Here is a 13,184-nt window from a genome sequence, read left to right as displayed (position 1 = left end):
CCACCCTGGGGCGCACTGACAGAGGCGAAGCTGCCGGACACTGGCGCCACCGGGCCCTCTGACCACCACCAGTAGGCAACGGGTGAAGTGTCTTGCCCAAGGACACAACGACCGAGACTGTCCAAGCCGGGGCTCGAACCAGCAACCTTCCGATTACCTTACCTTACCTTCCGATGAGGCGACTGTTGTTGTGATTTGGCGCGGTATAAATAAAACTGAATTGAATTTAAATAATGTTAACAGTAAGTGGAAAATTTTAACAATGTGATGCATCTAAAACCAGAGAGACAAAAGTCTTGATATTACAGGTCACAGTAGACAGTTTTTCAAAAGCTGTATATAATGATTAGAAACACTGTAAATATAATTTTCTAATAATAGCATTGCCCATTTAATTTCATTCTCTCGTTTTCAAAATATTAAAATGAAAACATTTCCATCTTTATAAAGATTCTCAGAATTGTTTAGTAATGAGATTTGCTGCCCAGAAAAAGGAAAGAAGGGCAAAAACAGTCAGTGGTAAGACTTTATTTTAAAAAGGACTTGCTTTTTATGTTCCCAGTTTGTCCTTCCAAGTTTCTCATGCTTAACCCTTTAAGACCTACCATACAACCAAGTCCGCCAGAGCTTATATTATATTTTTACATGCTGTAGTGTCATTTTTGGGAGCATTTCAAGTTGCTATACATCAATACAACCATTATAGCCCAAATAATTAATAATATGTCTGCATTAAGTGCATAGTAATTACATAAATTGCAAAAAAAGTGCAATAAACTACAAAAAAATTTAAAATCGTTTTTGTTTTTTTTAACATATATTTCTAGAGAAATTTAAGAGGCTTATCCCTCAAAACTGTAAATACAAAAAACAAAATAGTTCCCCACCACAGGAAATTTATTTTAAGTGTCTTCATAGTTTTATTTTTTAAATACACCAATTTTTATATACTGCAGGAAAAACGAAAATAAATATTATAATGCAAATTTGCAAAAAAGCAGCATATGCATCAAAATAAACTATTTCCAGCAGTGCAATATGAGTCCTAAGCATCCCAGAAACGACACAGAAAGTCATAAAGTCAAACATAACTTTTAAAAACACAAGTATAGGCTCATAAGGCCCCGATGGTAAAAAACTACATTTCCGCGAAATGACGTCACTTCCGGTTTTGGCCAGGACATGGCGGACATGCGATAGTTCGCGCTGATGGACGTAGGAAGTGTTACAAACAGATGATCAGATCGGCAAAGCGTGTTTCTGGAATATTATGTTTTTGTTGCTGCAAGTGCTTTTTATGCAGTTTTTGCAAAGCTATATGTGGAAGGAAACTGTGACTTAGAACAAGCTGATGGCATAAGATGCAAGTACAACTCCTCCGGTTTCATATGCAAAAAAAATGTATTGCGCTAGCTTACGTGGTTGCAGATCTACTGGGATTTAAAAATAGTTGCGCAAAACGGAGTGCGCAGAACACCGGCTCCGACTGGCTTTAAAGGGTTAACTGTCTTTATTTATTTATTTCTCCCAGCTGTGGTTCTGACCTCCAGGTGCTCTTGGTAAACAGTCAGGGTCAGAAGTTCAGTAGCATAGCAAGCAACAGCTAACTTAACATGGAAGAGTATGTTTATGATATTACTCCTGGAAAGCAAAGTTAATGAGCTCCATTTTTAAGCACTACCAAATGTAATGAGCACTAAACTGTAGCCCTGACAGATAAGGGAGGGAGCCAGAATGCTACTGAATCAGCTGCAGAGGTGGGTAGTAACAAGTTACATTTACTCCGTTACATTTACTTGAGTAAGTTTTTGAAAAAAAATGTATTTTTAAAGTACCTTTTTTGCACGATACTTTTTACTTTTACTTGAGTACATTTGTGAAGAAGAAACGGTACTTTTACTCCGCTACATTTGCAAAATTCGACTTGTTACTTTTTGAAAAAATAATTAGTTTAACACATTAGATCAGCGGTCCCCAACCTTTTTTGCGCCACGGACCGGTTTATGCCCGACAACATTTTCATGGACCGGCCTTTAAGGTGTCGCGGATAAATACAACAAAATAAAACTAGTACCGGTACTGAAAAAAATAAAATTTATTCATAACACACGTGAAAAGACCAAGGAAAACCGAGTAAACGATAAAAACGATAACAAAATAACGCTGAAAACCGATAAAAACCCTGAAAACTATACATTTCACACCTGAGCCTCAACTCTCTCGGCCCGGTACCAAACGACTCACGGACCGGTACCGGTGCGAGGCCCGGGGGTTGGGGACCGCTGCATTAGATAACATGCCGCCAGTGGAGTTTCCGGTAACTTTTTTACCAATCAGATGTGGCCATGCAGTCACATGACCAGTTTGAAACTGTGGCGGGCAGAGCGGCCCAAGCGTTTCAAAGTAGCGACACACGGAAAGAAGAAACATGAAAACAGGGCAGAGCCAGTCGTCTACGCTAGAGCTGAAGAGGATGAACATCCTTGGCCTCACATACAAAGAATGTTTTACTTAAAAGCAGAACAAAAGAACAGCTATGTCGTCAGTGTCGGTGTCTTCAGTGAGAGCCAAAACAACAACTTTTCAGCATGAAACAACTCAGCTCGTGTAACCTGAGGAAACGGTAAGTTTTCTCTAAATATCTTTTAGCTGTGGTTAGCTGGATGTCAGTCTTATGTTACAGCAGTTGTGTCGAGCTGCGAGTCATATTTTGGGCGCTACGTTGTAGTGAGATATTTTTGTGGGTGTTTTGTGCAGCTTCAGCTGTCCTTTAACTGCTCGCTGGTTAGCTGGCGTGAGCTATAAGCTAACAGCTAGCCTGGTTAATGACGCTAGAGTTCCACGCACATGCAAACAGCTCGTCTCTACTGCTTTAACTGTTAAAACAGAAGGCAATACTGCGGCTGACAGGGTTTATTATGTGAAACAGCAGCTTGTTTAGTTTAAACAGTCTGCGTTAAGCTGGGCAAACACTGATTTTTTTCAGTCCCGTTATTCAGCTCCTGCTCAAACTGTACAATTAAATCGCAGGGATTAGAAGTTCATAGGTCACGATGCAGGTCTCACACTATATGGCCTGATGCTCTGATGCGACCTGTGCAAAGTTGTCTTTGCACAGTACAGCTGAATCAGCTGTACTGTGCAAAGACAACTTTCTGTGGTACAGATGTTACAGATAATGCACAGTGGTTACTCTTAAGAAAAAAAGGGGGCCATGCAACTGTAATCAACACAGATCACCGTCATCCGGAGGAACATCTGCATACGGAACGATGTGGCGTAATAACAGTCGCTGCATTTCGGATTAAACAAATGAAACTCAGACCTCAGATATGTGTGCTTTGGCCGTCTAGTTGACTTGAATGAACACGCTCTTTGTGTGCTGATTCCTTGACATTAATGCTTTTTGAGTGTGACATTCCTCATGGTCCAGCAAGCACCGGGACTAGGAACAGAAGAAAATTAGAAAGTAAACAGTAAAGAATGAAAGAGGCGGACAAAGAGGAGTATGAAAAGAATGTGGATGGATGGATAAAAATGTCAAATGAGAGAGGGCAAAAGGTAAGGGGGGGGGATCCCCGATCCCCAGATTTAAGGATACATTTATAGTATATATGGTAGCAGTGTAGGAAGGACAGCTAGACAAGTTTAGCTACCTGTAGTGAAGAGGTGATTTCTTACTGGTTTAGAGTAAATTATATTTTCTTTAAGGTCATAATGGTCATTTTTCTGAGCATATTTGTGCTTCAGATAAAATGTTGTACTTTAAGAAAACACTTACATATTTAGAAGCAAAAACTTGTGCGAGAACTCTTAAATATTTATTTGATATTTATTGGGAATTTTGATTATTCATGTTTCTGTCATCTGGACACTTGAGCAGCTACTCGGTGTATCGTAGACAGCTGCTGCAAGATAAAGAGATAATATCTGCCAAAAAGTATGGGAACATGTACTTTCAAGTTATTTTAAATAGATAATGGCCGCTTTGACCTACTTTACTCAACCAAGTAGGTAAACAGGGGGGGACGGGGTGGAGGTCAAACGCAGGGTATACATTTTTCTGGCTGGATGAATCCACCAAATTACGTTCCAGGACTGTCAGAAGTCTGTACACCGTCAGTTGTTGGTTTGTGAAGTAAATGACGAGGAGGTAACTAAGAAATCTCCCCATGGAGCCAAGAAGAGGCAGTTTCAGTTGACCCATCTCATTTGTCCCGTCCCCAGCAGGAAACCATTCTTACACCCAGATTTCTTTGGTGGGACCCCAGCGTTTACGGCTCTTGTCCAGATATAAATACGAGTCAGCTGGAAGACGCTCCGGTTCAGGAGAGAAGCTACAGGATTCCAGAGTGATTGGTACCAGTGCTGCAGAAAGTTGACGTTTCCAGTAGTGAGTGGTGCAGCTCTATTGATCTGGTGCCAAAGAAAGATGCAGAGATTTTGTATTGAATTCAGATTTTTAAATTCCATGTCTGACTTTGATCCGTGCTTCACGCCTAGAATCGATGATCTGTTAGGAAAAACATCCTAGACCTAAACACATCAGCACTCTGAACTAAAGGATATCAGCAGCTGGCCTCAGCACCAGAGGTAAGAGAACTCACAGCTTTCGAGGGTATGTACCCGTTTAGTTATATCATTGGCCTCCAGGGGGGCGCCAGCCACATTTCAGTGACTGAATTGCTGAGCGATAGGTCAGAATTTTCAGTAGAATATCTGGATGATGTGGTGGTGTACAGTTGGGACTGGGAAGAGTAAATAAATCCTACAACATAAAGCCTCTTGGGTTGGGCATCAGCCCTCGCCGCTGCACAGGTACCCATAGAGTACCTGAGCTTTGTTGTTAGTTAGGCAGGGTCAAGCTACAAACTGGGAAAATGGATGCTATCCAGTCCTTTCCTGTTCCACTGAGAGGAAGGGTGAGCTGAAAGGCTTCATATGCCTGGTTGGGTGGTACAGAAAATGTACCCCCCAATTTGCAGAGAGTTGAGTGACTTCACCAAGAATTTAGCCCCTAACAAGGTACTAAGGTAATGGAGAAATGCACAAGAGCATTCAGAGATCCAGGCTGTTCTCCACAGCCATTCATCCTGCAGAGATGCGGTCCTCCTACAAAGAGGGAGGCCAGTGTTATTCCTCTGTTGAAAGCTGTTGGGCAGAGAGGTGAGGTACTTGATGGTAGAAATGAGTGTTTGGCAATGAAGTGGCATTTGAATCCTTAGGATATCATCTCTGCTTTGATGCCACTTCCTCATGGAGACTGATCATCACGCCCCCCAGTGGCTGTCTAATGTGGTGGCTGATTGACTGACAAGAAAAACTGAAAAGTGAAATCTTTATCCCTGCTGTAGTGAGAGGAGGTAATGAAAATGTATTCCATTACTGCTTTGCTGCATTTTGTTTTAGGTAATAACATTTTCTGGGCACAGCTGCACTTTAGGAAAACGTTTGCACATTAAGAAGCACAAACCCAGACGTCAGAACATGCGTGGGCTTGTATGGTTATATGATCTTAAAGTAAATAACATATTTGTGGGTGATGATGGTGACAGTTTTAATAGCAGGCTATAACAGAAAAAATGTTACATGGCTTAACTGTCAAATTAAGTAAACTAAAATTAATTCAAATTTCATTTGTAAATTAAATGTTTGATAAATAAAAATAACTAAAGTTGGTTGGCACCAAGTCCTGCCTCTGCCTGGCATGATTGGTCACTCGGGTCCAATCAAACAGCTCAGCAGCTTTCTGTGGTGGGGACCCTTTTGCTGCGTAATTTGCAGTTTTCTGCACAGCGCAGCCCCTCGTTTAGAAACGAGCTTGTCGATGTGCTTTGGCTGGTCTTTCTGTGGTGCCGCGGTGACTGTTGCAAACAGTCATCTAAAACAATGAAGAAATATTGCAGTAAATGGTGTTTTACGACAGCAATAAATAAAAGCTAGACTGTATTATGAAACGATACATTTTTTTTATATCATCATCCGATATATTTCGGCATATCGCACAGCCCTAAGCAGGAGTGGAGCACAATACCTGAAATTTTGAAGTGGATTTACTTGACATGCTTAAAAAAAAAAGGTATAACTTCACAAAACGCTCACAATCCTATCTGCAGTGTTGTATCGGTGTGTTAGTCTGAGCCATCGTTTCTGTCTACATCAGATACCCTGAGACAAACCAGAAACGGATGCATGATAACAGATACACGGGATTCCAGGTCAGCTGTGTGCCACGATGACAAAAAAAGAGGACACGTCCTGCATCCGATTAGCACAACGAGCACCGGTAATCAGCTATTTGTGCATTTAAGACTTTTTTTGGCAATGCCATACTGTCTAGAGCTATAAACACATTTTTAAAGATGCAAGACACAAATCTTACATCATATGCACGTAATGTAAAAAGAGGAATCTGACCTTCATCATATCTTTGTTTGGACACACTCCCTGGTAATGCACTGGGCACGCCCTCGTAAAGGCCTTCACCCACAAAGTCTGTGTAGAAAAGCATAAAAGACATGACAGCCATCCAGCTGCAGAGCTGAGCCACGCACAGCTGCCTCATCACCCGTGGAACGTGGCAGTAGCTCCTGTAAATGGCCGGCGTCATGGACCAGCATGTCCTCAGTAAGCACATGAGGGGTCCAGACTTGAGGAGCCTCAGCTTGCACTTCAGCAGGTAGCAGCACGAGCGTGGCACGCCACACCGGCCGGCCTCCATCACACCGGTCCCTGGCTCCAGTAGAGATCCCGACTCTCCCGAGCCGCTGTTGGCACAAGAGGGTTCCTCGGACACCTTCATGGTGATTAGCACACTGGAGATGAAGATGAGGATGAGGAGGGAAAAGAGGCACTCTGCTTGGCCTCCCAAGTAAACAGAGAGGAGGCCGTGACTCCAGTCCAGCGCAGGTAGCAAATAACCCACACAGCCTCCCAAGCTCACCATGAAGGAGAACATGGCAAAGGCTTGGCTGCAGTCCTCCTCATCCCGATACAAATCTGACAGAAGAGCCTCCAGCGGTGTGAAGCAAACTTGTCCACAGAAGTCAAGGAGCCCAACACCAAGGATCAGGAAGCCCACCTGGAACACGGAGGAAACGCAAGGTTATATGGAGGACAGTCTTCAAACGAATAAACTCTCGGGAAGAATTTACCCTTTGTCTGAAAAACTCAAATTCAAACAAACATTTTACACACCTGGACCGTGCGGCCACCCCAAGCAACGTGGGCTGCCAGGACGTCAGCGTGGGGAATAATGAAAAGCGCCAGAAGGACTCCCATCGAAAACAGCCAGATGAAAGGCCGCCTCCTGCCGTAACTGCTGTTGCACTGGTCACTGGCTGAGCCGATCAGGGGGATGAACAACAGGCCAAGCACTGGCCCGATGCCTGCAGGTACAACCAGGCAAACACATAAGTCAGAGATCATACTAACAAACCATAAGATGCAAAGACAAAGCATAAAGAAACACAGACAATGTTGGGGAAAACATGTATTCACAGATGTCGATGTGGCGGAAAAATCAAAACCAATCCCTATCAACTCAAACATGCCTTTGCCACAAACACCAGTATGGTTAAAAGATACTAGAACTGGTCGAGTGGAGCCTGATTTTTACTGGTTGCCTTAGATCCTCTTTGTTATCGACCTCAGGGGTGAACTGCATGCGTCTCTCTGCCATCATTAATGACTGCTGAGGTGACGGTTCCTACAGATGGCTCGCTGCCTGAAGGTAGCAGTCATCCTTTACACGTGGCTGGGTCTGGCTAATTAGAACACACCATGAGACACTGGTCCACACAAGATCTAATGTGATGAGATCTCGGGGCTAGATTTTGACATTTAAGAAGGTGCCTCGTGAAGTACTCTTACATCATTTCTCATCAAAAGGAATTCGTGCGTGCCCAGTGGCCACGCTGTCCTTCATTTAAGTGTTTACAGAACGCACGAAAATAAAAATACACAGAAGCCTGTTAATCATGAACGCTGTTCTGCAGCACCTCTAACGTGACACGTGTGTTTGAGTCCGGCGTAAAAGTAAAGCAGCAAATATGGGGAAGAAACTTAAGGTCAGAAAGACCCAAAAAGATCAATTCTACCACCAAAGAAACAGGTCATCGCTCTCGTTCCTCCAAACTGATCCAGCTTAACCGCAAGTTCCAGTTTCTGCAGAAAGCCTGAGCTCTGGTGGATCTGTGCGCTGCACCTGGAGGGTGGTTGCAGATAGCGTCTAAGTTTATGCTCGTTTCAAGTCTGATTATCGGTGTTGACTTGGTCCCCATTAAGCCCATCCCCAACGTAAAGGCCATCGCCCACTGAGAAATGCAGACAGGCTCTCAGAAAGGAGCCTCAGACTTGGAAAGTGGATGTTATGTTAAACGACAGAGCCCCAAACGTGGGAACACTTTTCCCAAGTTCGTCTGACTCTAATGGCTCTGAAGTCGGCCTGTGAGTTTCTTACCAACGGTGGCATCTTTGTCTCCAAAGAGACTAACGTTCAAAGAGTAGTACAACATGGACACACAAGCAAGATCAATTTGCACTCTTTCTGCAGTTTGACAAGAAAGTGAAACATGAAGAGAATTCTTAAAAGCATGAACTGAAAGGAGCCACTTAAACTGGGAAATGGAGACAGGTAGAACAAATACGCTGCTGCCAGCGAGTCTACCCTCGATCACATTTCTCCCTCTGCAGCTGTGGAGGCCCCTCAAAACAATCCTTATCATCTACAGCTGGAAGTGTCACTGCATCACACATTCCCCACTCACCACACACTCTTACCTCTCCTAAACACAATGCAAGCTCCAGTTTAGAAACACGCATGTGTGCTATGAAAAATAGCCAATACAACGAATAAAAAAGCGTCACATGTGCTCAACTAAACGTACTTACGATTAAATGCTAAAAAGCAGAACGCTCTCTGCCCCAGTAAGAGAAACTAGAGAAAGAAAGTAATTACTGTTGGATGAAGCAACCACAAATGGCTATTAGATACAGTAGACAGCAGCCATCGGAGAACTTGACACTGCTGCTTGGGGAAATTAGCTATAAGCCTCCCAAGACACAATATCCATCTTCATTCAAATAACATCCCAGCACTCCATTATAATACAAGCATATAGGAATTAGGTTGAAAGCCATTTCCAGATTGGCTTACAGTGCAGCGTGTTTGAGAGCAACGCTACAATGAAATCATTTTTCTTCATATCACAAGCAGCTGTTAGAGAAGTGCAAGAGCAGGAGGGGATATTGTTTTATACAGCTGAATGGCCATTTCTGTTGTGCACTCTGAGCCTTTTGTTACGGTGGAATTATATCTATCATCAGTACAGTCACAAGGCAACGTCTCAAACAGACGCCTGCAGTGAGGACCACGGGAATGCCATTTGCACTTACAGGATAAAGCAACTATTCATATTAGCACACAGTACAAATGCTAACAGTCCAATCAGACAGGTAAAGTGAATAACAGTGATCGTCTCTTTTTCCTCAGTGGGGATGTTACTTTGTCACGTACCACCCACCGAAACGCTGTTGCAGACCAAAGGTCATGAACTCGTTTTTAGTTCGTAGTCCACATGTCGAACAATTTCAACTAAAGTGGGCCTTCCCTGTAACCGCAGTCACCGAACCGGCTCATTAATGCAAATATCCAAATAGCCAATGCCATGGCAGCAACTCATAGTATTTAGGCATATACAGATGGTCAACATGGTATGCAGGCAACCCGCTGAAGTTCAAATCAAGCATCAGGCTACAATCACCAAAACTGGACAACAGAAGATTGGGAAAATGTTGCCTGGTTGTATTGACTTCTGCCTGAATTTGGCGTCAACAACGTTAAAGCACAGATACATGGAGCCTTGTATCAACAGTGCCGTTGGTGTAATGGTCTGAGTATTGCTGGTGACCCTGTCTACACAGACTACATCCTCTGATGGCTTCCAGCAGGATGAAGCAGCATCCCGCAAAGCTCCACATCTCAAACTGGTTTCTTAAACACAACAACGAGTTCACTGCACTCCAGTGGCCTCCACAGCCATCAGATGCCAATCCAATAGAGTATCCTTTGGGATGTAGTAACGCAGGGGATTTGGTCCATTTCAGCTTCACCACCTTTGGCTGAAGCTTCCAACGATTCAGGCTACGTCCACACTAATGCGTTTGCATTTGAAAATGCATCGTTTTCTCTCCGCTTTGGCGTTTTCGCTCAAGGAAAACGCAGCATTTTGAAAACGCATACATTTGAAAACGGTTGCAGTGTGGACAGCGAAAACAGAGACTATCGAAAACGATGACGCATGTTAGTCATGTGATGCAGTCATGTGACCACTTCAACCAAGATAGCGGAGGGCGTTATACAGCAGTTGTTTTGTTTGACAGTTTAATATCAGTCTGTACGTGCTCCAGAGAGCTTTTCTTCAAATTCTTTAATTCTCACTCGCTTTTGCAACTTTGTACTTTTGTGTTACTCGCAGCAACAGCTCCACCTCATTGTTAGTCCATTTAACAAACTCGGTGCTTTTCCTCAACATTTGCCGCGACGTTTCAAAGAGCCGGAAAGTAAATAAGCGGCAGACAGAAATGAGGCAGGTCGAATCTTCTCGCGTTTCACGCATGCGCAGGACTGGAACGTAAGCGTTTTCGGCCTTTTCAATGTGGACGCATAACTCTGTGAAAACAACTGAAAATGCTAGTGTGGAGCATTTTCAGACATAAACACCGTTTTCAAATCTATCCGGGCTAGTGTGGACGCAGCCTCAGACCTGTGAATGAATGTATTCATTTGAAGAACTCCTCAAAGGGTAGTGCTAACGATCTCAGGGACTGATTACCAACCGGCTGCCAATCAAGGTGAACTTTTAGCTCGTGTTCCAAGAATAAGAGAATGCTTCAAATCAAATTATCGTTAACAATAGATCCACATTAAATGTAATTTGCCTCATTATAATTTAATAATAGCATCTTGACATTCACCCAACACAGCTGAAACACCTCTGCACTCTTTTGGAAAGAACGTGTTTGTGTGAAGAGCGGTTACATCCATTACTGTCATCATCATCATCATCATCATAGGGGAAACACAAGCATGTCATCACTGTTTATTAGTTTGATTTCCAAATGAGTGTGAGCTGAAGAAACTGCGGGTTTGGAGAAATGGCCTTTTGTCTACCACTCTGCACTACTGAGAGCCGTCGCCATCACGCCTCACACCAGAAACAGTATCGGTTATAGGCAATAAGATCATCGAACCCTACACTTGTGACACAACCTATTAATTACTTTCAATGAAATCAGTCCCGGTGGGGAAATTCCTGCTCTCCATTTATACATTTTGCAGGTCCAGTGGGCATTTTGGAAACCTGTGGTGGGAAGGTCCTTACACGCCGGCGTGAGCAAATAAGCCTCAACTACAAACAGCACCAGAGGCAAAGCCAATTATGCTTTAATGAATTGCAGTGTTGGTCAAGCTACTTGAAAAAAGTAATCAGTAACTAATTACTGATTACTTTTGAAAATAAGTAATCCCATTCCTTTACTGATTACTTATTTTCAAAAGTAATTAGTTACTTAGTTACTTTTTAAAAACATGATTTACAACCTGAATAGGTGATAAAGCGATAGATCTTTAAACCCAATTCCATTTTCTGCATAATCCATCATACAAAATGTAATCAAATGGAAAAGTCTCTTTTTAAAACTTGTTTTATTAGTTTTAATCTTTTAACTTTATGCATCAAGCAAACATTAAATTATCTGCAACATTCTCTGACTGGAAGAAATTTGTTTAACATTTAAACCTAAAATAAAATAGTTTTTTGTGTTTAGACTCAGTCTTTCAAATAAATGCAAGTAAAATACAGCAGAAAATAAATAAAGTCAAAGACTAGCGGTCCTGTTGCTCTATTTTCACCTGTTTAGCAGGAGTGCCACAGCGGTCAGGATCTGGGAGTTTCTCATTCCCGTGGTAGCGTGCTGTCGGAAGTTTAGGGTTTTTTTCGTTGTAAAAAGAAGTTTTCTTCCCACGCACAGCGGACGCTAATGTTTTTGTCACTTTTTATGGAATCAAACTCAAAGTAAGGTCAGTACTTCCACGCTTTAAACGCTGCACGCTCATACTCTCTCCCGCACTCGATATATGATCCATTGTTGATCTGCACACAGCTGTTGTCACGAACGTCGCACTCGCTTACGTCACTGTCATGAGACACTCGCAAAAAGAATCACGGTTTTAGTAACGCAGTAACGCAGCGTGCTTACGGGAAAGTAACAGTAATCTAATTACCTTTTTTGCAATAGTAATCCCTTACTTTACTCGTTACTTGAAAAAAGTAATTGGATTACAGTAATGCATTACGTGTTACTGTATTTTCATGTAAGCAACAAAGTTGGGTTAATATGTTCACATTTCAGTGGCTCCAAACACTGAATGAAGCAGCTCTGTGTGTCTGACGGTCTGGAGGACGTGGCTGTTCCTCCCACAGTTCTCCTCCCTGCTGCCTGATTCCACACTGACAAAACAGGTGAGTTGACCACATACCTCCATAAAGACCTCAATGGAAGATGGCTGCCCCGAGGCGTACTCGCACTCCCATGCTACACCCCCCACTGTGACACACAAATTTAGCTGCCACTGGATCTCATATACAGTGCTTCTGCAAAAATGAATGCCGATAGCTTTACACTACAGCAAAACCTACGAAATTCACAGAAACCCTGCTTTTTGTCCTTTTGATCTTTCTGCAGATGCACAAACATTATTATGTTTATTAGTTTGCAACGTATAAAGTGTCACAGAATCACTGATCAGTGTTTCCTTACAGTATATCTGGGCCGAAACACCCAGGTATTATTATATAAATTATATACAATATATATCATATTATTATTGGAGATAATGTGTCATTCAGAGTTAGTAGACTAGACCAGCGGTCCCCGGGCCACGGACCGGTACAGGTTCGTGAGTAGTTTGGTACCAGGCTGTGAAAGTTATGGTTTTCAGGGTTTTTATCACTGCTAATAAAGTTACACAATTACACAGTGAATTCGCCTTTATTATTATATTTACAAAATACCACAGTTTTTGTTTTGGTCGTATAATTTTATTTTGTATTATTTATCCGCCGCACCTTAAAGGCCGGTCCATGAAAATATTGTCGGACATTAAAACGGTTGGGGACCGC

General features: G+C 42.6%; 1 protein-coding gene across 3 annotated transcripts in view; it reads right to left on the bottom strand.

The window, feature by feature from the left end:
- Nucleotides 1–13,184, bottom strand: part of LOC146382250 (solute carrier family 45 member 3) — a 41,958-nt gene that overhangs the window by 7,726 nt on the left and 21,048 nt on the right. For all 3 annotated transcript variants that reach the window (XM_084932738.1, XM_084932737.1, XM_084932739.1), the window contains exons 3-4: nucleotides 7,198–7,388; nucleotides 6,418–7,081 (exon numbers count right to left, since the gene is read on the bottom strand). In XM_084932738.1, the coding sequence (XP_084788864.1) occupies nucleotides 6,418–7,081; nucleotides 7,198–7,388 (855 nt within the window). The remainder of the gene's footprint in view (nucleotides 1–6,417; nucleotides 7,082–7,197; nucleotides 7,389–13,184) is intronic.

The sequence above is a fragment of the Perissodus microlepis genome, chromosome 7 (assembly GCF_051167445.1).
Source record: "Perissodus microlepis isolate ML-2025 ecotype Zambia chromosome 7, ASM5116744v1, whole genome shotgun sequence".
Lineage (NCBI taxonomy): Eukaryota > Metazoa > Chordata > Actinopteri > Cichliformes > Cichlidae > Perissodus > Perissodus microlepis.
The sequence above is the reverse complement of the archived record's forward strand: the minus strand, read 5'-3'. Positions and strand labels throughout refer to the sequence as shown.